General features: G+C 38.5%; 3 protein-coding genes across 5 annotated transcripts in view; all 3 read right to left on the bottom strand.

The window, feature by feature from the left end:
- Positions 1 to 1,678: 1,678 nt before the first annotated feature.
- LOC116847084 (prostaglandin E synthase-like) lies at positions 1,679 to 5,731 on the bottom strand. The gene is made up of 2 exons (XM_032821696.1): positions 4,541 to 5,731; positions 1,679 to 2,309 (listed from the first exon to the last, which is right to left on the bottom strand). The coding sequence occupies exons 1-2, from the start codon at positions 4,670 to 4,672 to the stop codon at positions 1,941 to 1,943; spliced, it is 501 nt and encodes a 166-aa protein (XP_032677587.1). The 5' UTR covers positions 4,673 to 5,731; the 3' UTR covers positions 1,679 to 1,940.
- LOC116847083 (PI-PLC X domain-containing protein 1-like) lies at positions 5,031 to 11,139 on the bottom strand. 2 transcript variants are annotated; one of them, XM_032821693.1, is made up of 6 exons: positions 10,337 to 11,139; positions 9,572 to 9,745; positions 7,868 to 8,099; positions 7,123 to 7,476; positions 6,406 to 6,593; positions 5,031 to 6,106 (listed from the first exon to the last, which is right to left on the bottom strand). In XM_032821693.1, exons 1-6 carry the CDS (start codon positions 10,383 to 10,385, stop codon positions 5,745 to 5,747), a joined length of 1,359 nt encoding a protein of 452 aa, XP_032677584.1. In that variant the 5' UTR covers positions 10,386 to 11,139; the 3' UTR covers positions 5,031 to 5,744. The 2 variants fall into 2 exon arrangements, with proteins under 2 accessions (XP_032677584.1, XP_032677585.1); XM_032821694.1 differs by lacking the exon at positions 10,337 to 11,139 and having other exon boundaries at positions 7,868 to 8,683; positions 9,572 to 9,716.
- A 2,761-nt stretch (positions 11,140 to 13,900) lies between these two features.
- Positions 13,901 to 27,210, bottom strand: part of LOC116847069 (palmitoleoyl-protein carboxylesterase NOTUM) — a 30,785-nt gene continuing 17,475 nt past the window's right edge. Inside the window, exons 2-8 of one of the 2 annotated variants that reach the window (XM_032821669.1) lie at positions 17,678 to 18,041; positions 16,818 to 16,878; positions 16,505 to 16,728; positions 15,777 to 15,986; positions 15,416 to 15,692; positions 14,927 to 15,240; positions 13,901 to 14,719 (exon numbers count right to left, since the gene is read on the bottom strand). In XM_032821669.1, coding sequence (XP_032677560.1) covers positions 14,298 to 14,719; positions 14,927 to 15,240; positions 15,416 to 15,692; positions 15,777 to 15,986; positions 16,505 to 16,728; positions 16,818 to 16,878; positions 17,678 to 18,041 — 1,872 coding nt within the window. In that variant the 3' untranslated portion in view covers positions 13,901 to 14,297. The remainder of the gene's footprint in view (positions 14,720 to 14,926; positions 15,241 to 15,415; positions 15,693 to 15,776; positions 15,987 to 16,504; positions 16,729 to 16,817; positions 16,879 to 17,677; positions 18,042 to 27,210) is intronic. The other variant, XM_032821670.1, reaches the window with a different exon arrangement.

Here is a 27,210-nt window from a genome sequence, read left to right as displayed (position 1 = left end):
GCGCATTTAATCAGTAAAATCAACTATTTCTTTAAAACTATTGTTATATGTATAATTGACGTTGGCATCAGTTGATTAAAGGTTGTAATATTTTTTCACTATATGTTTAAATATGTTTAAATACGTTTAAATATGTTTAATATGAACCCATACAACACAAATCTTCAAAAGACGTCTTAAAGATATTCTAAGGACATTCATACATCCTAAGAACGTCTTAGAATATTCTCTGAAGATTTTGTGCTATCTGGGAATAAAACAAAGAAATGTTACAGGAGAATGCAGATATGTAATTATTTAATTATATGTCCAACAGTTAGTATGTCAATGCAATGCATATTAATGATATGGTTTTGCATTTTACAATATTTTTAAATTATGCATCTGTCCCGTATCGGTTATTTAATTATCACTTAGGGAACGTTTCAAATTGTGATATACTAGAGATAAATTGGTAAGTAAATTACGAAATACTTTGAGTAGAGTATGTATATATTGTAAGAAGCAAAATTTTAATTTAACATTCCATTTTAAAATACTATACAAACAATATAACTCCAAAGATAAGAATATCTGTAAAATATTAGAGAAAAGAGTAAAATATATATTTTTTAGCTACAGTAATGTTTTTTTTCTGATACATTCTATACATATTTAAACGGTATGAAGTGCTTTATATATTTTATTACTATCGTCATTTCACTGTTATCACAATAGCTTCTGGGTCAGTACTCACATTGTTTGTGTTTTGTTTAAATTGTACTGTTATTTTTTAAATATAGTCAGTTATTAATTAAAGTTTAAAATATTTTGTCTATAAATTTTGTAACGCGTCACTTATCCGATAGAAAAATATATATTTTATTAAGAAATTATTAAAAAGAATTATTAAAAAACAAATTCTTTTTTTACTAAAAGTATGAATTGTGTGTTACGGAACATATTGTAAAAAAATATTACAACCTTTAATCAGCCGACGTCAACGTTAATTATATATTCAGATAACCATTTTTCTTAACATATATCTATTAAAATTATTATGTTATTATTACCTAATTATGCTATAATTATTATCTTATTATTATTACTTGATTTAAATCACAACACGGATAAATTTTTTTCTTTTGTTTTTTGTTTTATAGTTTGTTGTAACTTGTCGCAGAAGTATTTTTCTTTGGCATTTAATTACATAAAGATTTTCTATTTTAAAATAATAATCTCGATATAATATGATAGCATTATCATTGCTTCAATAATTTATTCATATCCAAAAAACAAAATTTATAAGCGATTAATACCATAAAATTACATTATTTTTATAAATGGAAGATTAACGGCGAAATGTATTTCATGCAATTTTGATAATATTATGCTTTCATATTATAAATTATATACGACAAGATAACAGCGCGTGGATTTAGTGTTAGTGATTATTAAATTTTATTTAAATTTAAATTTGGATTTAAAATAAAATAAACAAGAAATAAATTTTATTTTAATTAAGTGTCTTTATACACAGTTGTACGTAAAATATTATAAAGGAAAAAATTATTCATTTCATTATCCAATATGCCTCATAAAATGCTTATATATTTTCATTACGTTTCTTTAATTAAATTATCAAAGTATTGAACATACTAACCAACGAAGTCACAGTAAATGTAAGTTTGTACAGTTATTTCGATTTAAAATATTTGTTTATTCACAATAATTCATAATACATGATCTATTTAATCAGATAAATCCGGTCGTGATTTAGTCGATCATTCTTTTCCAAAAAGAATCTTTGAAGGAAATGTTAAGGAGACATGAGAAAACTTCTTAATAAAATAAGTATGATGTATGGAAGACGTATGAAATGTAACTTTATGTTAAATACAGAATATCGCTTGTGAGCACATTAATGTCGTAGTTACTTCTTTCTCTAGTATGTTATAATATTAGAGATTATATTCCGCGATAATAAATATGTATCTCACAGTAGCGATTGAGCATATATAAGTCAGGATAAGATACATAGTCGTGGATAAGACGGTTTTGTAGGAAGGGGACATTTGTAGGAGGTGCATGTGCAGTATGGTGTAGAGGATACTGCTTAGCGAGAAGCTTGGTATTAAGATCTTCACTGTAGAAGTGCACGTTTCGACATTCAACCAAAGCGGCGAGAAGACTAGAAAGGGTAGAATGGTCTCAAGATCTTTTCTGTGAGCACTCCGGATGCGCATCACGTCAGGATGGCCATCGCCGGTTGGACATAAGATTACGTCCGGTTTGAGCATCCATATCTTGTCCTCCTCGCTATGAATCACCTGTGTGATAAGTAAAATAAAAATTAGACTTGAAGATTGGCTTTTAATCGATTTATATAAGCGACAAAATGGCCTTTAATACAGAAAAAGAACCATCAACTGGATTCTTTTATTACTTCTGCGTATAACAATTTTTTTTATAATAGTTTAAAGGAAAACAACACGGGACAAGAAATTAATTTGAATCAGGCGTGACAGTTTATCTGGAATAAACTAGTTGCCTACTGAAAGTTTTATTACAAATGAAAGAGGTTTTAATTGACTGTACGTTCGCGAAAGCTTTTTATTTCATGTGCAAGCTATTCTATCTCCTATTTTTATTTTATTGCGTACATTACATATGATCGTGTGTCGCGATCGAGAAAGTATCTGTTTTAAGATTAATGTATCTAGAAAGAGATCTATTACAGTCAAATATAATTCACAATTTTTCAAGATCGATTTCATTTGTATCCCCTGTACATTCGCGTGTACGCCGTGTTTTGCGCGGCGTCGAAATACGATAATTAAAAAATAATTCAATTAATTAATTGAAATTAATTTTGATTGAAATTTTACGGAGAAATTACGCTGCGTTTACAATTTTCGAAATAGTGTTGCGATTTAATTACATTTTGGTTGCGGCTGATTATTCGAGAACAGAAGTTTATCAGTGTTAAGCTACAACATTTTCGAATGATAGATATATAATTACTTCTGAAATAATATAAAAATATAATTTTATGTTTTAGAAATGAAGTTATTGTAGCGAGCATTTCTTGCGATGTTTTACTCAGTAATATTTTATCTACGTGTAATTTTATCTACGTGTAATTTTATCTACGTGTAATTATCCACATGTAAATGTATGTGACCACGTAACTTCTTGCATTGTTGTTACTCGTAATGTTGTTAAGTACCGGTAATATACCATTAGGTGATTACTGTAACGTTAACGTTTTCCGTCGCGATTAATCGTGGTTTTCGTAATTTGTGTAGTCTGCGTATCTCCACTCCCGACACTATATTTAAGTGTCCTAAGTATGTCACATGTATTTCGCGTCGAGAGTGTCAAAATTCGATCGGTCGAATATGTTAATTCTATAATTATCACGCCATTAACGAACATCGGGAGTATCGAAACTTGGTCGGGTGAATACGTTAACTCCATAATTATCGCGCTATTAACGAACATCGCGGGATTGCCGAATAAAGTTTCGCGCGGTCGACGAATCTCGCGCATTATTTACCCTTGCAAAGTGATCGCGTCGCGTATTTAAAGAAACGCAGGCAGTGACGAATCGAGTGTCGCGTTAATTGACGCGCGTGATCGTAATTAGTTGTATTTGTCAATTGTTCCGCGGGAAAGAGTTATCTTCCAACGAGTGTAAAATTTGATTGAGCAATGATAGTTTGACGGTGCGACTAATGAATAAATTCTCTCGAGAGACGCGCTCGTTTATTTTTTTATTGTCATTGCATAAATATTAGACATAACACAGAAGGCTCTATTCTATTCGAAATATAATCGTATAAATGTGTTTCATTCATAGGTTCAATTGGCACGCAGTTGCATCCAGTGACTGACAAAGAAATAGGCAGCTGGTGAGTCAGTTTATTTATTATATAAGTAGAATTAGTTGCATGCTATGTGGTACAAAGAATCACTTTATTATTCATCTTCACAAGCATCAACTAGCCTCCTACGGTAGATATGATCAGACTTATGGCTAAATGTAACACAGAACATTGTTTATCGGCTACTACGCGAAAAAAAACGCTATTTAACGTTTGTAACCAATTTCGTTTAACTACAAAATTATCATTAATTTTAAGATCATATCTACACATTTTTACTAAGCGCTCCATTCTGGTGATTATGCAACCGTCCCCAGCGCTTGACGCAAGCAATATAATAAAAAATCCGGTTATTCTTCCACGCTCCGTCGTTATACGTAATCATGTTAAAAAAAAGACACACTCTTCACAACAACTTCTTATTTATATATTAGCACGTAATTGATTCTTCGTATATATCTCATTATGCTATTATAGGTCATTATGTTATTATGATTCTCTCGATAACAATGTCAAAGGTAGGCCTGTTATGATCTTATATATAGTATCTTGTGCAGTTCACAGAGTCGCGGTTCTCGTTTTATTTATTTACATTCGATGGCGACAAATACAACGACAGGTAGGTGGAGCGACGAACAGGCGCGCGTAATTATCGGAATATTCGCGAGTTTTACCTGTCTCTTCATTCGAATTTGCCCGGTGAACCAGGTCAGCGACATCATCTTCAGCACGAGCACGCACGACCACCAAGCGTATATAGCCCATAGCTCGTCTTTCGCCTCGTTTGCAGACGCGTTCGCCAGCATTGTCTCGCGACCTTATCTGCTTAACGTTCCCTTCGCGTCCGCAGGGAGAGCCGGTACGCTACTGGCTATGTACTCACCGGTAACGTGGTATCCGTGATCTTGTCTGAACCGGCAGAGATCTCATTAGCAAGTCAAATGCAGGAACGGGCGATAGGTAATCCGATGCGCGGGAAAGGTGAGCGGGAAAGTTTAAACGCGGCCACTCGCGTCGCGAAATGTGTCTTGCCTCGAATGTAGACAGCAAACGTACGCGGGGAACGGTTGCATCAGAATGGAAAAATCCCGCATGAGCAATCCCGCATGATCACACGGTCGCTTAAATTATATGTATAGTATGTGTACATGTACCGATCTAAAATTATTATCAAGCTTTTTATTTCGCTTATAGCTATAAAAGTGCTTTGATAACCATATTTTATAAAACCCCTTGTTTTTTTTAATTTTTTCCTTAATAAAAATTGTCGCGGTTCATATATACCGCAATTGAGCAATGCAACATTGAGAGCGAAGAGGGACGATAGCTTTTCATAGGAAATAAATTGAAAGATTAAAATACTCTCATCGACGCAAACATACATAGCTCGTACGAGTAAAAAGTTTAAAACAAATTCGAAGTGATGTGAGCGTTACATGAAAATAGCTGTCGTTATTAATACTAACTCGTGAAATGCACCATTCGCTAACTGATGTATGCACGTGTTCATACGAGTGAATTCTGTGAACAAAGACTCGTGAGATTTTTATTCGCAAAGTCAATAGAGCTTACGTTGTAGAGTGCAAGTATTCGTAAACTTGTCGAAGTTCGCGTCGTAATTTGCCGTTAACATTCTTCATTAGTTAGTAGGTTGTATTATTGTTTGTTAGTACTTCTTTTTTCTCTCTTCGCAACATAGTATCATATAATAGATAAATGAGTTTTCGTTCCTCTGTCTTTCCCTTATAAATTTCGTACAATCATCAATAATCGTATAAATCGTTGATTTTTATGCGCGACATATCTGTTCCGACGTAATTTATACAGGTTTATTGGGAGCAATTGTTTTCGAGACGAATCTTTCTTGCTATTTTCGTGCTACAAACGCCATTGCGCAATGTTGCTCTTTTTTATGTTCGATTGTATCGAGACATCGATCAGGTTATTGCCAAGGAAAAAGTCTGTAGCGACGATGTTCGTCTCCTTCCACCAGTTCGTTTGAAACTTGATAGTGAGGTTTCGGTTAACGGAATCAGCCATCTGCCGAAGTCCGTTAGATATATTAAAGAGTACATCCAGCGGAAACGGCGTCAATTCTGCCATCACCGCCCACAGTGGATTCTGACTATTCCTAGGCGTTTTTGGCTCCAGAATTACTTTGTTCAAGTACTTGAACAGACCCTCCACGGTTTGTTGATTGCCCCATACTTGCGTCAAGGGCGGCCACAGCCAGTCGTATTCTAAATTAAAGAGGATTGAGTGCGGTCGTACGATTGATGGTTACAAACGATTGAAAGATAAATGGTCTAACGCATTAAACTTGCGCGCTAAAAATTCATCAAAAACTTATTCGATCTAGATTAACTTTAGTCTTGATAGTTTTTATTTTCGATACTTCACGCGGAAAGATAATTAAATTTGTTTAAATAATTCTTTAAAATTGTTTAACCAAATTCTCACTTTTGTTAACCAGCAATTAAAGAAGTACTTCTTAGCTGTTCTTTGATATTGAGAAATGAAGCGTAGAAAGTCTTCTTACCATTTACTGTGTGCTTGTCGCCGTAGCAAATAATTAATCTCTTCCCGGTGCTCCAGATGTCATTTAATGTTGGCCCCAGACCGTCGATTCCTATGTCTGGTTTTAAAATCCAACCTTCGAATTCTCGATATAAAATAGATGCCAGTTTTCGATGTCTATTTAGCTTACCTTCCAAGCCCACGGGAAACCTGTGATTGTTAGAAATTATAATTTCTAACGTGTGTTATTTGTCTCACACAGAGATTCTTGTATTATTCTGTATTATTCTTGTATTATTCTTGTATGATTCTTGTATTATTCTCACACAGAGAACTTGTATTATTCTGGATATTTATTAACAAATTTCATCAAAGCTAAAACGTTATCATGACAAATCGCGTCTAATAACATAAAAAAAAGATACTTTTTCTATTTATTAACTTTTCTCTATTTACTTTTCTTTTATTTTTTTCACATTGAATCATATTAGAAGCTAGTTGGGGCTGGACGGCAGCTTAATTAACATTATATACAGAAAAAGTTATTACAACAACCCTCTATTAATATAGTTTTTTAAACGATCGTTTGTTTGACTGAATCGTAGAGCCAATAAAGCGAGTTATATTAAACGAACGCGGCGACCACTCATGTATGTTCATTGAAAGTTTTACGATGTGTGTGTATATGTGTATACGTATGTGCGGATACGACGAATCTCGTAAAATCCGTGCGACTTACCTATGAAAATCCATAACGACGACTTCGCCCCTCGTCACGTCCAGGAAGTTCCTCACATCTCTTATAATGTCTGAAAGAGGTGTGATGCGAACGATGTCGTGGTTGATCCAGAATCTACTCATATGGTCGCCCTCCTCGTCAAGAGCGGTGCCGTTCGGTATCGACGGGTAATATCCAACCCTGATATCCAGATACCTTATGCCGTGCACCAACTGCGTCCATACGTCGCGATCTTGCGTCAGCAAATACCGCTGAAGGGAATCCTTTCGCGTCAGGTCACCGTGCTTGTAACAGCCGGAATTGTGTGTCCCGGGTATCATCAGGCTGCCGATAGGAAGCCTGCCGAGTTGTCTCCTTCGACAAAATAACGAAATATTTTTGCCGCATTAATCAAACTTAATTGCCACAAAATAAATCACGCACCATTACTGTCGATCGACAAATTAGTATAACGATGAAAAAAGATCACGGAGTAACATTTCCGTCCTCCGTGTAGAAAATTGATACTTGTAATCGATTCTTTCTTGACTCTCCTCAAATTTGCATAAATATCATATAATAATTTTTCCAAGCTTTATGTTTTGTTTTTATGAACAGATTTATAAGCATCTATCATTTCCATATCGTATATACCCGCTCTTTCACATTAAATTATTTTCTAAACTTAAAGAAGGTAGCGTGCGAAATAACAATAAACAGTAAGGGACTAGTAATCTTCAAAAATATATGTTAGAAAACATGATACCTCAAATCGTACATCCACGTCGGCCAAATTTGCAAACAAGCATTGGCGTACATGATACCGTCTTTATAAAGTGCTGCATGGTGCTTGAAGCAATGAGATCCCGAAAGAGTTGCCCCATCCTTTGTGTCCCATCCTCCTGGTAGTGGCGGACGACCGACTGTGATATTTGTCCTGTAATATCCACGGGGATGTTGCAAGGAAGTTAAGATCAATTTAGGCTTCAACGTTTTGTCTGAAAAAAATAAGATTCGTGGTTGCATCCGCAAGTTTTTCAATGTCCGGAATTCGATGGGTGGAAAAGTGAGGAAAAAGTGATTGAAAGGCTCGCGTTCGGTTTCGCGACGATTCATTCTATAAGATAAATCGGATTGGAAGCGATTCAAAACTATCGAGAGATCCATTCCGAGCGGATCAGTATTTTCAAATTGAACGCGATAGGTGGAAGAGACTTAGCGACCAGCGCTTAGCGAAGTTTTAATGACGGGCTCGAAGCGTTTTAACGCGCATAAGCTGGCGATTTGTATTTAAGCAATCAGCGAAATACGAGAGAGAAATGAGATTAGTAATTTGTCGAGAGAATACTGTATGCTTCATAAATAGTACGTAACATTCTTTTAGATAAAAAAGGCAGCATTTTGATCCGCGATAAACCTGGATTCTTAAGCTTAATCTACAATGTGTTTTTTGCTTCCTGTCTTTTTCTCTTTATCTCTGTTGTTGTTGATAAGCTGTGGTCGTGGATCTAGTCCGTTGACTACTAAAATTCTTTATTTTCCTGACTCTCTTTCTGATTAAAAGCCTTGAGACTAGAAAAAACTAGAAAATCAGAAAAAACAGATAATAAGAAACAGGAAGGAAAGAGCACATTGTAGATTAAGCTTTAACTATTTAAGTGGTAATGATGTATATATGCGTGGAAATTTTTTGTGACAAAATTGGTAATGACGCATATGTGCGCACATTGAATAACTTTTCCAATTTTCATTGGATTTGGAAAAAAATTGGTACTCTTAAGTATTTTGAGGCGCTGAATAAGAATCTGAGCTTAAAAACTTAAAATTTTTATTTTATATCCTCTTCAGAAGAGTTAATATATTAAGCGTTAGTAAGGTTGCAATATCGATCCGTAAATTAGTAATTAATCTTTAAAATCTCTTAAAAATTACTCTCAAATATAACAGATGAATATAAAATTACGAAAATTCTCACCTCTTTAACCTCCATTTTCACCTTTTTGAGGTGTAGTAATATAAAAAACATATAATTTGCGTAAAAAGAGAGAGTGAACTGAAAGTTCCTTATAAAATCACTATAAAATGAATATCAATATGGATATCAAATATTGCAAGTTTTTATCCTCAATCCTTATTTTTCTCCCCTTCAAAGAGATTATATAATCAAAATAACTTAAAGAATAGAAGAAATTGTAAAATTATCATAAAATCATTCTTATATTATAGAATATAAATATTAAATTTTGCAAATTTTTATCTCCAATTCTTAGTTTTCACTCTTTTGAAGGGGTTGTACATTAAAAATAATAGCAAATATGAAAAAAGCGACCCCAGAAACGGGTATAAACCTAGTATTACCAATTTTCGATAAAAAATCGATCGTACTACTTTTGGCATTAAAAACGATCTTACCACTTAAGTGGTTAATAATAGTAAACATCATGCAAGAGAAGCAAACAAAACTTATTACTATGTGCTGGGTCAGCAGTGAACACCTTGATGGTATCTGGGTATCCCGCTTCCTCCGGACAATCTAGTTCCCAATTTACTTCCAATTCGGTATCGACCATTTTGTCATAGCTAGGGATTGGTCTCCACAAAGAGGAAACCGTGAGCCATACTTTTCCGCAATGCGCTGCCAATGCTAAAAGTATGATAAATTGAGTAACATTACGCGAAGGAAGAATGAATTATGTCTCTCACGAAAAAAAGATTAGTCGATCGTATCTTTCAACAAATTTTGTATTAGATTTCATTGAATTATGTATGATTCCAATAAAACCAGCTCTAGTTCATTCTTATGGCTAATATAACAATTTCATTAAATTTTTCATTAAATTAAGTAATAGGTAAAACGTATTATACATAGCATATATAGCATAAATTCATGGGAAAATATTTAATAAAATATTTTAAAATGAAGAGAACAAAATACAAACTGAAAATGTAAAACAATACGGAGATTATACGGAAATATCTTCTATATTTTTTACACGTTTAATATTCAAAAAAAAATTAACGCAATAAAGTTAATTAATATGAAAAAAAATGTATTTTTCCATTTATATATTCATAATACAACAATTTCAATTATGTATATATATATGTAAGTTTTTTTAAAATTTTTATTTAAAAATATTTGTGCTAGAAATACGTATAATTTTATATTTTCAGTAAATAAAAATATCGTAATGTAGAAAATTATGTAAATGCAATAATTAGTTTGTACACTTACCAATGTCGCAGAAGACGTAGAGAAGCAGCAGAACAATTGCTCTCAACATGATTGAAGCGAGGGGTTTCGATCAAAATTATCTCAAGATCCGATTGCGATATCAGCAATTATTGTGCATTAGTGTTCCAACCAGACAGATCTCTTCGAGCATAACGACAGGAGAACTTCCACGGTGTCTGTATGACACTTGCGATTAATTCACGCACAGCACCGCCGTATAACAAGCTTCGTTAAAATGACGATAGATAATTGTTCACTATTGGCAAATAAAGAGCCTGTTCAAAACTGAATATATCAGAAACAATGGAAAAAACAAAGTCTCGGAAAGTACACCGAACTTCGCTTCTTGCCTTCGCACGTTTAGGTCGTTGAATTTAAAGCAGCTCTGATCTGATTCGATGGGTCCCGTCGACGAATTTGTCTATGTCATCGATAATATCGCCGTGTTCCGTATTCTCCCTCCGCTATCTTCGCGAGCGAGAAAAATTACCTTGTACACGAGATCGAACGCGCGCGATCTCGTTGCTGATCCTGCTTCGACCTCCGTGCGCTCGACAGCGACGATCGGTTCTTTCGATTGGCCACGCACTTCCGTCACACGCGAGAGAACCTGTCGATCGGATCAAACATTATCGTCCATCGGGAAAGCCCCGGGTTCGCGGGATGGAAATCGTGCGGGAAACGAGTACAAGCGTTCTACCGACGGTGGTGGTTCTCCACTGACAGATCAGTGACTGAACGATGGACAGTCGAACGAGCGACCGGTAACCGGAGCAGTTTAATATAGAACCCGCTTATAGGACATTCAAGTACATTGTGCCATCCTTCCATCACTTCCTCGGGTACGTCAATTGCCCAATAGGAGGGACCAGAACGCTTATTCCTTCCCTCTTCACCGCGTTCCTACATCTCTACTCTTGTCCCTCGTTATCACTGGCTCTCTCTCTCTCTCTCTCTTTCTCTCTCTCTCTCTCTCTTGCTCTCGCTCTCGCTCTCGTCGTCCTATCGACTACCTACAGTTGGGGTCAGGCCCGCAGCTGACCTGTCTAGCATTAAATACCATTTCCTGCGTATACGCTGCGGAATATATAGTTTCGAGGGAGAAGCGGCGATGGATGCGGGCCGACCGGTCGGTCAGTTGGGAGGACGGATTCAGACTCTACATTGAATTATCTCCCTCGTGCATCGCGCGCTAGGGACACCGTGTCAGGAGGGACGCGTCGTGAGAGCAAACAAGCTAATCGTTACGTACAGGTAGCGGCCGATTTATCGATGACGTTTCAGAGTGTTTTATGACAATTCCGAATGGCGCGTCGTTTCGTCAGGGATAGGTCGATCGTGAATACGCTGCAAATCGCATTCGCCTGTCGGTCACGCGCGCGCAATAAATGTTCTCGTAAACTTATCGTCGAGCGTGGCAAAATGGGAATTCTTCCACAAGATCTTTTACACGAAAAAGTACTTAGACATTTATATAGATACTTGAATATATATTTATGAGCGAGAATATATATTTTCACGTGTCTTGATATATATTTATAAGTAATTTATTAAGTCCGTATCTCCGCTGAGAGATGGTTTGTGTAGGCGACGCTAATAAATAAATAACTGACTATTGTAAAGTCTCTGTGGTGTACAACAGATATACAATTTATTTACAATGTCATGCTCTTTTAGAAGATAACAGTATGTATTACGGTATACGGTGGATGCAAGTGGAAGCCTTGTAATATGGTATACCCATGATTATTATTCTGATCGTATACAGGATCATAATTTACGGAAATAAATTAAATCCCAAAATAAAGTTCTTTCGGATATCAGTGCGCGTTATACATGTATGCGCACGCGACTAAAAATACGTTCCGCTGCAATCACGGTTTCTACGCTACGTTAAATAAATAAACATTACGTTGGCAGCTATATTACAGAGTTCGAGACACATAGGTACAATATATATTTTTACGCGCGTGAACTTATAGTAACTGTTCTTATCATGATGCTCTAAGTTGACGATTATAGTACATGAAGGACGTTAATACGATTTGATTCATTGAGGTAGATAATTTAATCAGTCTATGAAGCTGCTTCGTCGGTCGGTTGGCCGTTGTGGCAAACCTCCGTTCCGACGTTACGTAAAACGAGAAAAAAGAGAGAAAATAAGATAAAATCAGTCCCGTTTGCCATTGGAAGATCCTTTATGCAGTCTTTCGTGCGTGTTACGCAGATTCTTAAAATGATACGGCGAACTGAATTCGCGCGATCGATCTACTTGCGCGACGAGAATAAAGTGAAATACACTGACGGGAAATACGTTCCAAGGGAAGGATCTTTTGACAGAGGACAATGAGAGGACGATCGAAATGAAAAGCATTGCATTCGAACAGGTACGAAGTTGAGAAGGTTCTGTTGAGACGGCGCTCTCTCCCGCCCGATGATTTCGGCCGTGAAATCGCGCCGGGGACATCGAATTAATTCGTTTAACATAGTTATATACTCGGTTATTTCGCCTACGGACTATAATAAATTAAGGAATACTCGTGCAGTCGTACAGTTACAATAAAATATACACTTTCTGCATGCCAGAACTCTCATCTTCCTCGCTCCTCGGCGCAAACGCCAATCGAAATTTCCGCTTCTTATTTGAGGAACGAATTCTGTAAACGCACCAGGTCTCTCTATGAAGTTATGTACACTCATTTTGGTAAAACGTAGTCGCGTAATGCGTCTCTGTTTCAAACGTGCCAACTTTGCTCGTTTAATGCTACTTGGTGCACGGAAGAAGATACCTCTTTTTTCCGTGAGTGTAATCAAGTTATCGGCAGTCACTCGGCGGTCTCTCCGCGTTAAGCTTCAAAGAAATGCTCTACGTTCCTCCGAGCTATAGCTAAAGAACTAATAATTAATCAGACCGATTATCGAGATACCTTAATTCGTATCGCAGAGTTCATACTGCGAACATTTTCCTTTATTCTTAAAAAGTATCGAAGAATCGTTAGAACACGACATAATTCGCTTTGTTAATTTCTCTACATGTACAGAGTGTCCCGGTCACTACCGCATTATCTCTTAAGGGCGGATTCCTGAGGTAATTTGAATAAAAAAATCCTAATACAAAAATGGCGAGGTTATAATATTTTTCAAATTATAAACGATTAAAGTTAACCAATTATATTCGCTAAAGTACGCGCGCTCAGATACGGTACAACACACAATGGTACAGGTGTATGTATATGTCGTCCCTTTTCCAAGTATTGATACGGAAGTTCTGTACATACAACAATATATGTAATAATAATCTGCCTTTTCTATCATTTAAATAAACATATCGCAAATAATAACAATTTCGTCAAAATGTCATGAATAAAATATCTCACACACAATACATTTATGAAAATCAGTAAGCTGTCACACATTTGACGTTCCTTTCAGGGATTTACAACTAATTTCATATCTTATGCAAATTCTCATTTATATGCATGCACCTGTACCATTGTGTGTTGTACCGTGCCTGAGCGCGTGTACTTTAGCCAATATATATAATTGGTCAACTTTAATCGTTTATTTTATTTTATTTATAATTTGAAAAGTATTATAGCCTTGACATTTTTGCATTAGGATTTTTTTCTTCAAATTACCTCAGGAATCCGTCCTTAAAAAATAATGCGGTAGGGGCGGGACACTCTGTATATATGTCTGTTTGACTTATTTGTTATATCTTTTTTTGCTCTCTCAGACGAGTTTTTTGATTACTAACACTAGCGGTGTAATATATATACCTTGCTGAATGTAAGTACTGCAATACTATAATAACACGCCGATACGAAGTATTCACGTCACCTCAGACATTGTACATAAATATCGAAATTGTACGTAAATATCGAGCTCTGACTTCGCGGAAGTGCCATCGGAGATATTGGTACAGCGAGCAGGGAAATCTTTCGTGGCAGAATACTCTTCGCTAGTTCGCGCGTTGTGTCAGAAGATTCAGCAACTCCTCGTGATCCATGCTATTCAGAGTATGTATATCGATACCTAGAGCATTTGCGACGCTTTTCATATCCAGGCCGAAGCTCTTGAGCAGTTCGATAAAGTCCATTTCCTCGCCTGTGTAGGGATTATGAAGCTTGGGACAGCTATGGTTACATTGCGGCCAAGTACAGCGCTCGATCAAACGGAAATGGCAACCCTGGACGCACTTCCGTTTGCCCGACGGTACTACCGATCGTTGTGGCCTGGTGCCGTTAAACATCGCTGTGTAGTTGTTGCCGTTATTCTGTTTGCCGCCTTTGCGGCGTCCTGAAAAGATTTTCATGAGATCGTTTGAATGATAGTCGTACTGGGCCTTGCAATCGGTCCTACAAGAATCTACAAAGGATTGTCCTACAAAACAAAAAGAAAAACAAATTGTTCGTTTAGCGGAGGGAATTTTTAGAGGGGTTTTTATCGTAATGTAATAATGATAATAACAGCAATAAATCGCCCTGCCAAACGAGCCTTCGACCAATTCATGCATGAAATAGCGTCGAACGATCCGTTCTCTCTTGCCGAACAAGATTCAAAACATGTTTGCGCATTGCTCTACCGTACCGGCGGCTTTTCTTCGCTCATGCTTCTCTTTCTTCATTCCCCGCTCCGCCTTGTTTCTCTCCCTCCTTTTGCCTTTGTTTTTCCTCCTTCCCCTGTTCTTGTTCTCCCGCTCTTGAATCGAGTCGGAGGCCATCTTCCTCTTCTGCGTTTTGCCAGGGACGGCCGATCGAGCTTTTTGCGCTTCCGTGGAAGATTTAGCGTTCCTTCTTCTACTTTCGACCGAGGTGCCATTTCCTTTTCTAGCACCGGAACGTAGCAGCTTCCTTAGCGACTTGGCGCACGGTTGATTGGTCTCGATTTGCGAGCGAGTAGTGCTGCGGAACGGAAAATGTTATTCTCTCCTCCGTCTTGGTTCCGTTGATTTCTTTATCACAGTGAGCTCTCTCGATGTAACTGGCTCGACAAATATTTTCTCTCGGTGAACAACGTAACGTCGGTCTCGTTTTCGCTCGGCGACCGTGTCACCGCGAATCCTGATCGGCTACTTACTTGTTGCGCTGATTCCCGACCGGCATCTGCTCCCAACAATGCAACGCCTGCGGCAAGGATACGCCGTCTATTTTAACCATGTTCCAGTCTTTCTTCGTCAGGACGCTGTGACTGATGCAGCTGGGGGCGAAGACCGCGGTAACGTTTATCAATGTACGCCGCATACTGTCGCCCATTTTATGTATGTAATCCCATTGTTGTTTTGTCACCGGTGAGCCCACGTTATCGACTGACATTTGGGCCTCGTCGAATAGCCATTGGAACACGAATAATGGTGCTAGGATAATAAACGAAGGCTTAAACATTTTTGCTCTGGCGCGTCGGTTCTCACGAAAATCTCTACGGTATCAGCTGGACTCACCGGACAAGGTCGGATAAAGTCGATAACCGAAGAAACACCTCCACGGTTCGATAGGGTATTTGGCGACGCAGTTATGAGGCATCCGGGACTTCCACAGGTCCATTCCCTTATGTATCGCGCCGATGGACGCCGGGCCGTTTGGAGAGTAAGGTACTCTGTCGAGGAACCATCCGGAATCTGACACACCGCGTACATCGACGTGCTTCAAGCCTGCGCGAATAGACATATCCTGTCATTTTCCAATCACGTGGCAACCGTTAGCAACTGAGGGATACTTCAAGTATTCGTTCTCTCTTCGACTTATTATAATAAATACAATAATTAAAAAGTATTATATATTTATTATAATACATCAAAATCTCAAATTTAGGAAGGGACTGAACTTGGAAATATCCGGGTTGATAATTCTTCGATACTTTAACTGACCATTTCCCTCGTTTAATGCTAAACTAATTTTTATGTGGCTACCGTAGAGTTAGTATAAATAAATTTACAAATGAGGCGATATAAAATTTTGCGACCTTCAAGCAACGTTATTATGAAATGATTCCTCCCTCTAGTGCACACAATAATGACTATTATTATTGACGCTGGCAAGTGTGACGTAAATCGCGGATTGACGAACGGCCAAACATTTGTTACTCGGTGGGAAAATAGTGAAAATTAACGGCGACAACCGTTTGATCGGCGGTAATTTTGATTGATGAATCGCTCACGACGTGACGTACCCAATTCATGATGTACCAGATTGTGAATACGATCCAAATTCAGCATGACACCCGTGCCGCCCGCGCTGCTGCCAGCCAGCAATAAGGAACGTGCACCTTCGAGACCGAGGGGCATCAAGTCCCGGACAACTTGGATCAGCACCTCTGCGCCCAAGAACGAGAACATGCCTTCCGGCGTGGCTCTGGTACCGCTCCAGCTGTCGCTCGTGCAGTACGGAACGAAACTGCGAACGACAAAAACCTCAACGTTAAAGAAAAGATTTGGCAATGAGACGATCAAGACGAACAGTCAAGATCGATGAGCAATACCTACACGTGATTCGCATTGTGCCAGAACGGATTCTCGTCTTGATTCGGAGAGAGCAATCCACCCACTGAAAGAGAATTATAAACATTTTTATTTCGACATTAGTAACAGTCTACTAATTGCTAAAATTACTTCAGTACTAATTAATACTACGTAGATTAACTTAAAATCATACACGTTTATATAGACATCATGAGAGCGCACTGAGAAAAATATCTGAAAATTTATTTGTGAAATATAAATTTATTTCTACGAAATTTATTTTTCTATGAGTAATTTATATCTCACAAAGACATTTCCAAGTATTTTTTATCAATATGAATGTAAAAAATAGTGTTACTTTTGAATGAAAAAGTATAGATTCGAAAATTTTGCTTAGGTTCTGGGAATTTCATTTAATTTCATCGTAAAAATATTGAATGCTGAAAATTTTAAATAGATGTAGCGGGCATCCACGCGACTTTTGCTAAGAATGAATCAATTCCAAATTCATCGTAGCACTTACCGCTAGAAGGATATATACGAGGTTCGTATACGTATGTAACCTCGAGTGCTAATATTACAAGCCGGAGATATTCAAAAGATACAGCTGAGGCGAGAAAGAAACCATTATTTATGTCATCGTCGCGATAATTATTATCCGTGTATGGTAGAGCGCGCAATTACGCATTCAACCGCGTGTCGTACGACGTGCATTATTGAACCTTCTAAGGAAATGTGAACGCATTTAAGAATGCGCGCGCCCGTGGAGACCTCGAAATTAATTTACGACGCGGCGCTCGCTCGCTCGCTTGCGCTCAGGGATGCACGAGCGGAAAATCGTTTCCGCTCCGCGCGACGTATAATTAGCGATGGAGAGCTCTCACCGTCGCGTGTGTCGGGCCACTGGGTTGACGTCATCAGATGCCGCAGCCGTAGCCACCTGTTCCTACAGCTAGTGTGGTCGTAGCAATACCAGCCGCCCTCCAGGTATACGATCCACTGTTTGGAAGACTGAGACTTTCGTAGGTAGAAACCTGCCTGCGATCCATCGTTGCAAGTGATCGACCTGTTGCTCAGATACACTCTCTTCAGGCTCCTCGGGTCATCAGACCCATACTTCCCCAAGAGCCTGAGCAGCCTCTGTAACGCGTGGCTCTGGAGTGGCGGCGAATCCGAAGAGAACCAGACCGTGTTCGTCGGCGTGTCCTCGGCAATTGTCAGGATCACGGCCGCCAAGCACAGAGCGATCTGGAATACACACAAAGCCCCGTTATGATTAGTTATTTCATCTCGATACACCTCATTCACCTCCCCTGCTTCTCTATCGAACATTTTAGTCAATCAATCTTTCTCATAGCGAGTGAATTAATGGGATCACCCTCCTAAAACCAATACAGCATAAGGCAATTTTCTGATTGAACAATTCTTCAATGCTTGTTATCAGGTCTTTAATAATATCGTCTGTGCGATGATAAATCATGGTAGTCTTCTTGAGATCTCGACTCATCTAAGATTCAAAGGATCCAGATGACGTTTGTCGTCAAAAGAATGAATTTTAAATCAGCTAATTTTTTTTCTCGTTTGCGCGGAGAGTACAATCTCTGAACCAATACAGTAGGGCAATTTTCTTCGAAATATCTCGAGTCGACTCACCTAAGATTCAAAGGATCCATACGACGGTCGTCGTCAAAAGAATGTATTTTAAATCAGCTAGCTTTTTTATCTCGTTTGCGCGAAGAGTGCAATCTCGTTCGCTCGATCGTGAGAGATCGCCGCATGATAATCAAATATCGTTCGACTTAATTCGAACATTATCGCAGATTCCTCCGGTAACCAAAGCGACGCGGCGGCTCTCGGTTCTCGCGCAGGATTTCTCCGCGTTCTTTTTTCGGTGATTTTTACACGAGCGTATCGTTGATCAGGCCGGTGCATCGGGCCACGTAACAAACGAGCAACCGCGGGAATAATTTAAAAAACGACGCCGACGACGACGCCGAGCTCCACGGCGCCACTCTCCTTCTCTCTATCTTACACCCGCCTGCAGTCTCTGTCGGTGTTCTTGGCGCGTTTTACCGCAACAACGTTCCTCCCTTCTTCGTCCCGGCCTCCTGCCCCTCTTTCACGAAAGCGACTACTTAGGATCAAGTTCCAGCTTCCAGGACGGTAGCCGGCGGCGGAAACACCTCGGAAACAGAAGCTCGGTCTTGGTCTCGGGTCGAGATGAAAGGCCGCCGCCAACACTGTGGATGGTAGGAAGGAGAAACGTTGTTGCGACGCAATTATGATCGGGCATAATGGGCCGCAAACGGCGGATTGGGTTCCGCTCCGTACCGAGCAACGGAAGCAAAAAGGAGAGGCTCACTTCTCGCTGTTTCCCCCTCGCGTCGTTGCCGCGAAAGGAACGCGCCGCGACGTCGCGATTTAGCCGTGACCGCTCCGATCGCCGGCTCGTATTTTCTCGCGGCTAACGCTAAACGCAACTTCACACAACTTGGGGTGTACTGATATGTCACACATCGTAGTCCACGAAACTAACAGCCGTCACACGTCTCAACGGATGTGTAATTATATTTGGAGCATTGCAGATGTTAAATCTCCTACATGCATAAAAATTATTATCATTCAGATACTTCGTATAATTAATGAATATGCAAGACAACAAATTTTTTGTCTCTTCATAATCTCTTTTTTATATATATATATTTTTTTTTCATTAGCGTTATGCATGGAAATATACACGGAATGTCTGACGCAACGCTCGTGTGCGAGTAGAGAACTCATGAAATTGAACAAAACATTTCTTTATCATTTTGCAATCACGATAATTATTTCTTTACATTAATTCACAGTAACGATATTAATCTCGTCACTGCTAAAATAGACGAGACGAAAAAAGAAATCTGAACCATTCGATTACAAATGAAAAAAGTTATATGTTGCTTGTGTTACATTTGTTGTGCTCTAATCAACCACTCGACTCATTCTAGATGGATATCGAAAGAACGTATAAATGCGTGCTGAAGAAATTACTTTTTATTTCATATCGCTTCGTAGATTTATTTGCAAGTTATCGCCGTTTAAAGCCGCGGCACCAACGTGCGTTTGTGGCTTCAAGTAGATCCTACCAGACTTCTATATAACTACTAGACTGCTAACTCTTATATAGTGCTATGTAAAATTGATCCCGAACAGTATGTATTACGTACGGGAAAAAAGGCATCTGCGCATGCCTGAAACTAGTGTTCCAGAAGAGGGGATATAAATGTAATATGGCCGATGTGCCGCCTGCTTAAATATTTGTGTACGTACAGAGTGAAAAACATCAGAGTGAAATACGTTACAGTAAAAAATTTGCAAAAATAAATGATTGATCAATTGTATATCTATATCAGAGTGCAATAATGCCTAAAACGAGATGTTAGATGCCTAAACGAGATTGTGAATGTCGGAACACCAAATAGGCGCATGCGCGAAATTACTGTACATACTTTTCGGGGACATGTACTGAGTCGTAGTTAGCAGTCTTAGGGTGCCGTCCCATTGAGCACGGATCGGATTTCTTACTATAATGAACGTTCCGTTCTCTAGTTCCGTTCCGTAAAAGTTTCCTCTACCAGTCCCATGTAGCAAAAACGGAACGGATTTCTAGTTATAAAATATATTTCACTCTTCAATTAAATATTTCAGAATATTCATGACAATGTTATCGGCAAGATAATTGCATAAATTATGTATATAATTAATTCTGTCGCGTCAAAATAACGAAATATTGACGAATTAATCATATTTATTTGCGACTGACGCGCCATTCCGTTCCGTTTTTGCTACATGGGACTGGTAGAGGAAACTTTTACGGAACGGAACTAGAGAACGGAACGCTCATTATAGTAAGAAATCCGATCCGTGCTCAATGGGACGGCACCCTTATAGTTAGTAGTATATAAAGGTCTGTGGATCCTACTTTATGTTTCATGCTCTCTCCTAAAGGTGAACGACCGCGTGACTGCAGTCAGCACGTGAGCGGAGCAATTACCATGCTTATTTGAGTTATGGAGTGGGGGTAACAAGATCTGCGTACCGCGTGCCGCCGCGTACACTATACACCGTATAGCGTGATGACTTTCTGTAAACAATAGTCGCGCTCCGCATTCCATTCACGCGTCGCGTCGTCACCTGCTCGCAGCTCGCTGCAGCGATAACGCCGGCCGATTGGGAACGCCGATCGATACAAACGTCAATAACTCCACTTGTAAATGTCGTAGCGGCTCGAAACAAAGACCATTACAAAGGGAAAACTACCGCGCCGTCGATGGACGTGAAATCGTCATTCCGTGGAATAGTCAAACAGCGTAATCATGTAAGTACTGAAGATATCTGTTTTTGACTGCGTTAAAGTGAATATTAATTTAGATTAAAAACTAATGGGAAGCCTTGGCTCGAATTTGTAACGTAAAACATTAGTTTTATGTTTTTGTCGTGTTTAAAGTACAATTCAAAAAAATGGCAAAATGATAATGAGATTGCAATGCATACATACACACAGCTGCGAATATTTTTTTGCTGTAATATCAAAGCTCAAAAGCTAATAAATTTTGCTTCGTTAGCAACGACATTAGCTATCAATGATACACCGTAGATGCTATACTTATATTTTAGTTTTTGTGGCTAATCCTCTTCCTGCGTATAGGGCTAATTATAAATTTAACGTTTTACTCGTAATGTGGTGACAATTTTCGCATTATTTCCTTAGACGCCGACCGGTTTAAAAATTATTTCCTTATTTTAGGAAGGAGTTAGGAAGGAGGCTCGCTTTTGCGAGCCGACAAAATGTTTTTCAAATAAAATAGTCTCGGTTTTCACACTGATCTATAGAAAATCACTAGAGAACTTTAACTTGATTGTTCGAACTATCGATGTGACACCATATTACGATTATCTAAAAAAAAAAATAAAATAAAAGAGAACGAATAGGAAACGGGAAATTTCACGGTTCGTCAACGCTAAGGCAGTGCAGAGCAAACTCAGAGAGGTTACCGTCAAACTTAAAGCTGAGTCGAAAGTATATCCCTTCGTGTACCTTTTTCGACACTGCAGATTATAGGAAAGCGACATTGCAACGACGATTTCGAGAATCCACATCGAAACGAAACTTTCGAGAAGATCGTAAATAAAGGTGACGACTTGGACTCGGGGAACTTCCACTTCCACTTTGCGTAACCGTTTTATTATGTCGTAAATCAATTCATTAGGGTAGTGTGAGTTGCCGAGGGGTGCTTTTGTGTCACGCCCTGACCGCAAAGGTGCCACTATCAAGAAAAGGAAAAGAATCGAAAAGTCGGCTTGCACTAGAAAATATATTACACGATAGTAGTATCCTTTGACGCGAATGTTTAATTTTCGAACAGTTTTGTGTCGCGCTTATTGTTTCCTGATATTTTTTTTTAATTTTCGTACAGCGCACTACATTCGTGGTTTTTGTGAAATAGCACGTCCTGTATTTTTGCATGTTGATCTCTTCATTTTTCATGACATGTAAATTAAATTTTTATACGCGCATGATACCGGATAACAAACTGTCGACGAATTTTACAACTAATAACTTGTATTTCAATTATGCAAAAAATGGATTCCTAACAAGTAGAATTTATCGCACGTTCAACCATCTCGTTATCTTCCTTCCTATTATGATAACTTCTATTAGAGTTATGATCTTTATGAAACTACTTTCGCATTTAAAGTTTTCTCTCAAGAATTACGTGTTCAAGATATATATATATATATATATATATATATATATATATATATATATATATATATATATAACATAAACAGTATCAGAGTTCTCAGCCCTGATGATGCAAACTGCAACGTTTGCGAAACGTCGGCATATCGCTGATTCAAGACACAGCTCCATTCCGGAAGCTATACCTAGACATTGTATCAATGGCCGTGAAAGCCTCAAATCTAGTATATAACATAAATATAGAATACATATACATGTATATATGTATATATATTCAAGATATATAAAAAATTCTCAACTCTCCCTTTCTCTCTCTTTCTCGCGTGCAAGCTCTTTCGCCCTCTTTCTTTTTGCTCGTTTCGCGTCCGGCGCATTAGAGGGTGTCCTGGGCGTGAAGGTGTCCGTCATAATTTGCCACCCGGCGCATAATCCCCGTGACAAAGGCCGACAAAGTGACGGCTGTTACTTGGGCCGGCACACCGTATACTAGCTGCAGGGAATCCGGTAGCAGGTAAAACGTTTAAAGATACCGTGCGCCGCAGTCAAAGAGATGAATCACGCTGTAGATAAATGGCCGCGATCTGAACCGCTTTTTACGACGAGCGACGGTGCGACTCGGTATGTCGTGCACTTGTGCAATCCTCGAGTATACTCGCGCATCCGTCGATATTTTACTATTTGCTGGTGCACGCGATAGAAAGAGAAACGTCCGACACAGCGGAGTTTTCGTCGTCGCCTTCTTCGCGAAAGCAATCGCTTCTTGACGGCTTTTGTCGAAAGGTTTCTTCTCGGGGGAGAGATACTCTGACATTCAAGAATCTGTCCCGGTGTAAACTATCAAGCGGCGTAAATAACATAGAAAAGAAACTTTTAAAATAACACAAAAAGATAAAGAAGATATAATATTATAAAATATAAATTATGAGTCGTATTTATAAATTATCTTACCATTGTTATTATATAATCATTTCATCGCGTATATATTTTCGAGATATAACGGGAAATCAATCAGTGAATATTGCGTTATCGGACAGGAGTAAATTGAAAAATATTACACGCGAAATAATATAAAAATAAATATAGAATATATATATATAGTATTTGTCTGGAATGGGTTAATTTTTCACATCATGAAAAAAAGATTTGTTTTTTCATTGTTATCGGTCGAATATTTTATCGTGAGCAAAATAATTGTAAATTTTTTAAACAGTAATTTTTTATATTGCAAATTTTGTCACTGACGATTTGCATAATTTCTGGTAGCTATAATTCATCTGAGTATGATTATCGCACGTTTATGTGTGTCTCTTTAAGTGAGATATTAATTCTACTATCTTGAATAAATTCCTATATATTTTATCGCTTGATTTTTATTTGAATATTACTTCTTTGTCATTGTACATTCATTACAATTTTACAATTTGAAAGAGACACATAAAGGCGAGTTTAATTATCAGCACAAAATTGAAAACATTTCGCATGAGAATCATCGACCTCGGTTCCGCAATATTAATAAAACTCTATCTCGCTGCCCGGTATCAATGCGATATTATTCATTTTATACTTTCATTCCATTTCTAAATGAACAAATTTTGCTTAAAATTTTTTACCTGCAGCATACATTTTACAAATTTCTGCGTGATTTAATTTTCATCAGAATGATGAAATGATTGAAGCTTTATATTGCTGATTTAAATATATTATTATTAGCTATAAAACGAAATGTGTTATACGACTAAAAAAAAATACCGATACAAATATGTCTTATACAACTAAAAAAAAAAATACCGATACGAACGAAATAGTAAACTTTCGTTAATAACTTTGTTAAAACGTGCATCATATACGATCAAAAGATATTACTTCGTTTAGTTAAAAAAAGAATCTCATCGCTTGGGAGTTACAAGGCTTTACAAAATTTTTAAATATCAGCTTTCCAAAGGATGATAAAATGTAATCAGCAGAACGCGACTCATATTTCTCATATAAATATCATAAAGGAAGGGATAGATAGATAGATAGATAGATAGATAGATAGATAAATAGATAGATAGATAGACAGAGAGAGAGAGAGAGAGAGAGAGAGAGAATGTATGTGCATGTGACAATTAATTTTTATATTAAAAAAAGATATAACAATATTCCGCGAGTAATATATTATTTTTTTTTTCATATTAACCAAATTTAACATAAGCAGTTAAAATTTAAATTCTACTTTGTCGCTCCGAGAGAGGATTTCTGTCGGTTTTTTTATTCTTTCGCGCACAAGTAAATGATCTCGCGCGCTTTAGCGTGCTCGAGGCACGAACGTTGGACAGGAATGTCCTGCTTTACGATTCCTTCCTCGACAAAAGAAGCGTTCGCTTCCGCAAGATTAAGGAGCCGGTTGATCCGCTTCCCCCGTCGCGAATTCATTTGTTCCACACCTGATTCCTCCTCGAGGTTGACTGCCTCTCGTAGCTGATGATGCGTGGCATTCCGCCGATGCGGCGTACGCGAATGCACACGCACGGAAGGATGAAGGAGGTGAGGGACAGGGGGAAAGAGAGAAATGCGCAATTTATTCATACTCTGGGACACCGGTGTTCCCTAAGAACATACAGGGAAGAATAGGACTTCAGGAATACATACATAATGCATCGATAGGTACGCTTAAATGTAGCACTCAAGACGAATGCTTGAAAGATGAAGCAACGGGCGCGGGAATAACGACAGTGACAGCCAGAATTACGATATCGAACAAACTTTCGTATGCGTGCGTTGAATGACCTGCATTTATGTGAAAGCTTAAACTTAGTTACTTGCGCAATGCGCGTTTACGTACAATTATACTTTTTTGCAATCGCGCACGACACAGAAAACACGAAAGCGGAGTCCTCGCTCCACTTTGTTCCGCTCGAAGTCATAATTAGGATTTCATACTTGGACAATGCTGAGTGCCTTTCTCCGAATTAAGCAGTAACACAATATAAGAAGAGAGAAGGAGAACGCGACTCTAGAGAGAAAGGGAAAGAAGGGGACAAAAACAGCGCGAGAGAAAGAGAGAGGAGAACATAAGGGAGACGAAAACAGGTTAAAAATAGCCAGAGAGTGGATCGCGGTCGGCACCTTTGAGAGGGCCGTGCGTCTTGCCGGCCGGCCGAGAGTCGTTGATCGTTCGCATCGCGTTTCGTCGTCCGGATGTTGATGATGATGGTGAGAGACCGTCTCGTTACCATTACGAGGGCCGGCCAAGCGGCTAACACGCACCGCAAACCACGCATTACCATAACTGCGCGTGCAAGCGGCGCGGCGGCGGTACTTGTGGTGTTGTCGCGACTCCTTCCTCGGGAGCTTGGGCGAAAGTAAACGTCAGCTTTCGGCGCTCTCTCGCGACTTAACGAGCGCGGCTTCATATTCAGAGGAAGAGAGCTTACGAGGGTGCAGAATTACGTTCCTCCGGCCGTTTTCACCCTACGCGGGTTTTCACGGAAGCACGGCTCTTTTCCGGGGCGGCGGTCCTTAACGTCGCGCCGCATGATCTCTGCGTGACTTGTTTTTGTTCGACACTCGCACTCTTGGGATCTCGAAAATGAAATTTCGCTACCGCCGCTCGCACGGCACCGTGGTATTGAATCTCGGTCTTATGTGGCTTGCGATCGCGATTTCGCGTCGCGTTTTGCGCCGCCGGCGAAATCCCATTAACTCACGTAACAATCCCAAAATTGATTTAATAATACGTCGTGTATAATGAACGGCCGGGATGAATATTCATTATTTTTCATTACCATCGATTCCATCAACTGGGGTCTCAGTTGCCCGTGATAGGGGATAATGTAGCATGCAAATTTCACATGAAATTAAAAACGCGGCCGCGCTCTGTCACGCCCGCTGCTAGAGACACGTGTCCTGAACTCCCCGCGGAGAATTTCAATGATTAACGAGGATTCTCTGTTATTGTTCCCTCGTACGGTCTATCATAAACCGATACAATCTTTGAAACCCTTGAAACAATCATGACTAGTGTCATTAAAATACTATTCTATACTATTCTATACAGTATTTATAGCCTGATATTATACTTAAGATTGTCTCAAGTTCATCTTCAGATGCTCCGTAGCCAACGAAATAACCCGCACAGTATCTAAGGATGAATTTAACCCGTAACCGGTACAATGGGGTCTCAGGGACCCCAACTAATTTTATTTTCGTGATAATTCCTAAACTATCTATTGTATGGCACTAATATGTTCAGTATCTTTCGAGTAACAGTTTTCAGTATGATAAAAGAAAAGATCATCGAGTTATTTGTAAGTAGCTGTGAATTATATGCATTTGTTTTTCGTCTGGGGTCATAGTGACCTCACTGTACCGTTAACGTTACTTTTATGAAAATAATTTTCTTAATCTTCAGCTCAATATGACTAATTCTTCACGCAAAAGAGTAAAAGCTCTTGCCTTTCAGTTAGTAGAACCTAATTTAAGAGACGTCTTACAACTCAATATATTCATAAGCCATTGCGTTTAATAATTTCATCTATTTTAAAAATTGAAGAAACTGAAAGATCTAAAATTATTTTGCCATTCAGAGTAAGATGTAATAAATGTCCTAGAAGTAAAGATATGAAGTCCAAAGAAATATATGTTAGAGGCAATGAATCAGTATGCACCAAATGTGCAAGCATTATCTGTAAC

Source organism: Odontomachus brunneus, unplaced genomic scaffold (genome assembly GCF_010583005.1).
Source record: "Odontomachus brunneus isolate Ranch 3 - 2012 unplaced genomic scaffold, Obru_v1 Obru_scaffold_073, whole genome shotgun sequence".
In the NCBI taxonomy this organism is placed as follows: Eukaryota; Metazoa; Arthropoda; class Insecta; order Hymenoptera; family Formicidae; genus Odontomachus; species Odontomachus brunneus.
Note: the sequence above shows the minus strand (reverse complement) of the source record. Positions and strands in the feature narration are given on the sequence as shown.

What these genes read in the sequence shown, in the direction of transcription:
- LOC116847083 (XM_032821693.1), bottom strand. Translation starts at nt 10,385, where the DNA reads ATGTTGAGAGCAATTGTTCTGCTGCTTCTCTACGTCTTCTGCGACATT. An exon ending in CTACGTCTTCTGCGACATTG is followed by an intron (nt 9,746 to 10,336) that starts GTAAGTGTACAA and finishes TCATACTTTTAG; the next exon opens with CATTGGCAGCGCATTGCGGA. An exon ending in ACGTGGATGTACGATTTGAG is followed by an intron (nt 7,477 to 7,867) that starts GTATCATGTTTT and finishes ATTTTGTCGAAG; the next exon opens with GAGACAACTCGGCAGGCTTC.
- LOC116847084 (XM_032821696.1), bottom strand. Translation starts at nt 4,672, where the DNA reads ATGCTGGCGAACGCGTCTGCAAACGAGGCGAAAGACGAGCTATGGGCT. An exon ending in AAATTCGAATGAAGAGACAG is followed by an intron (nt 2,310 to 4,540) that starts GTAAAACTCGCG and finishes CTTATCACACAG; the next exon opens with GTGATTCATAGCGAGGAGGA.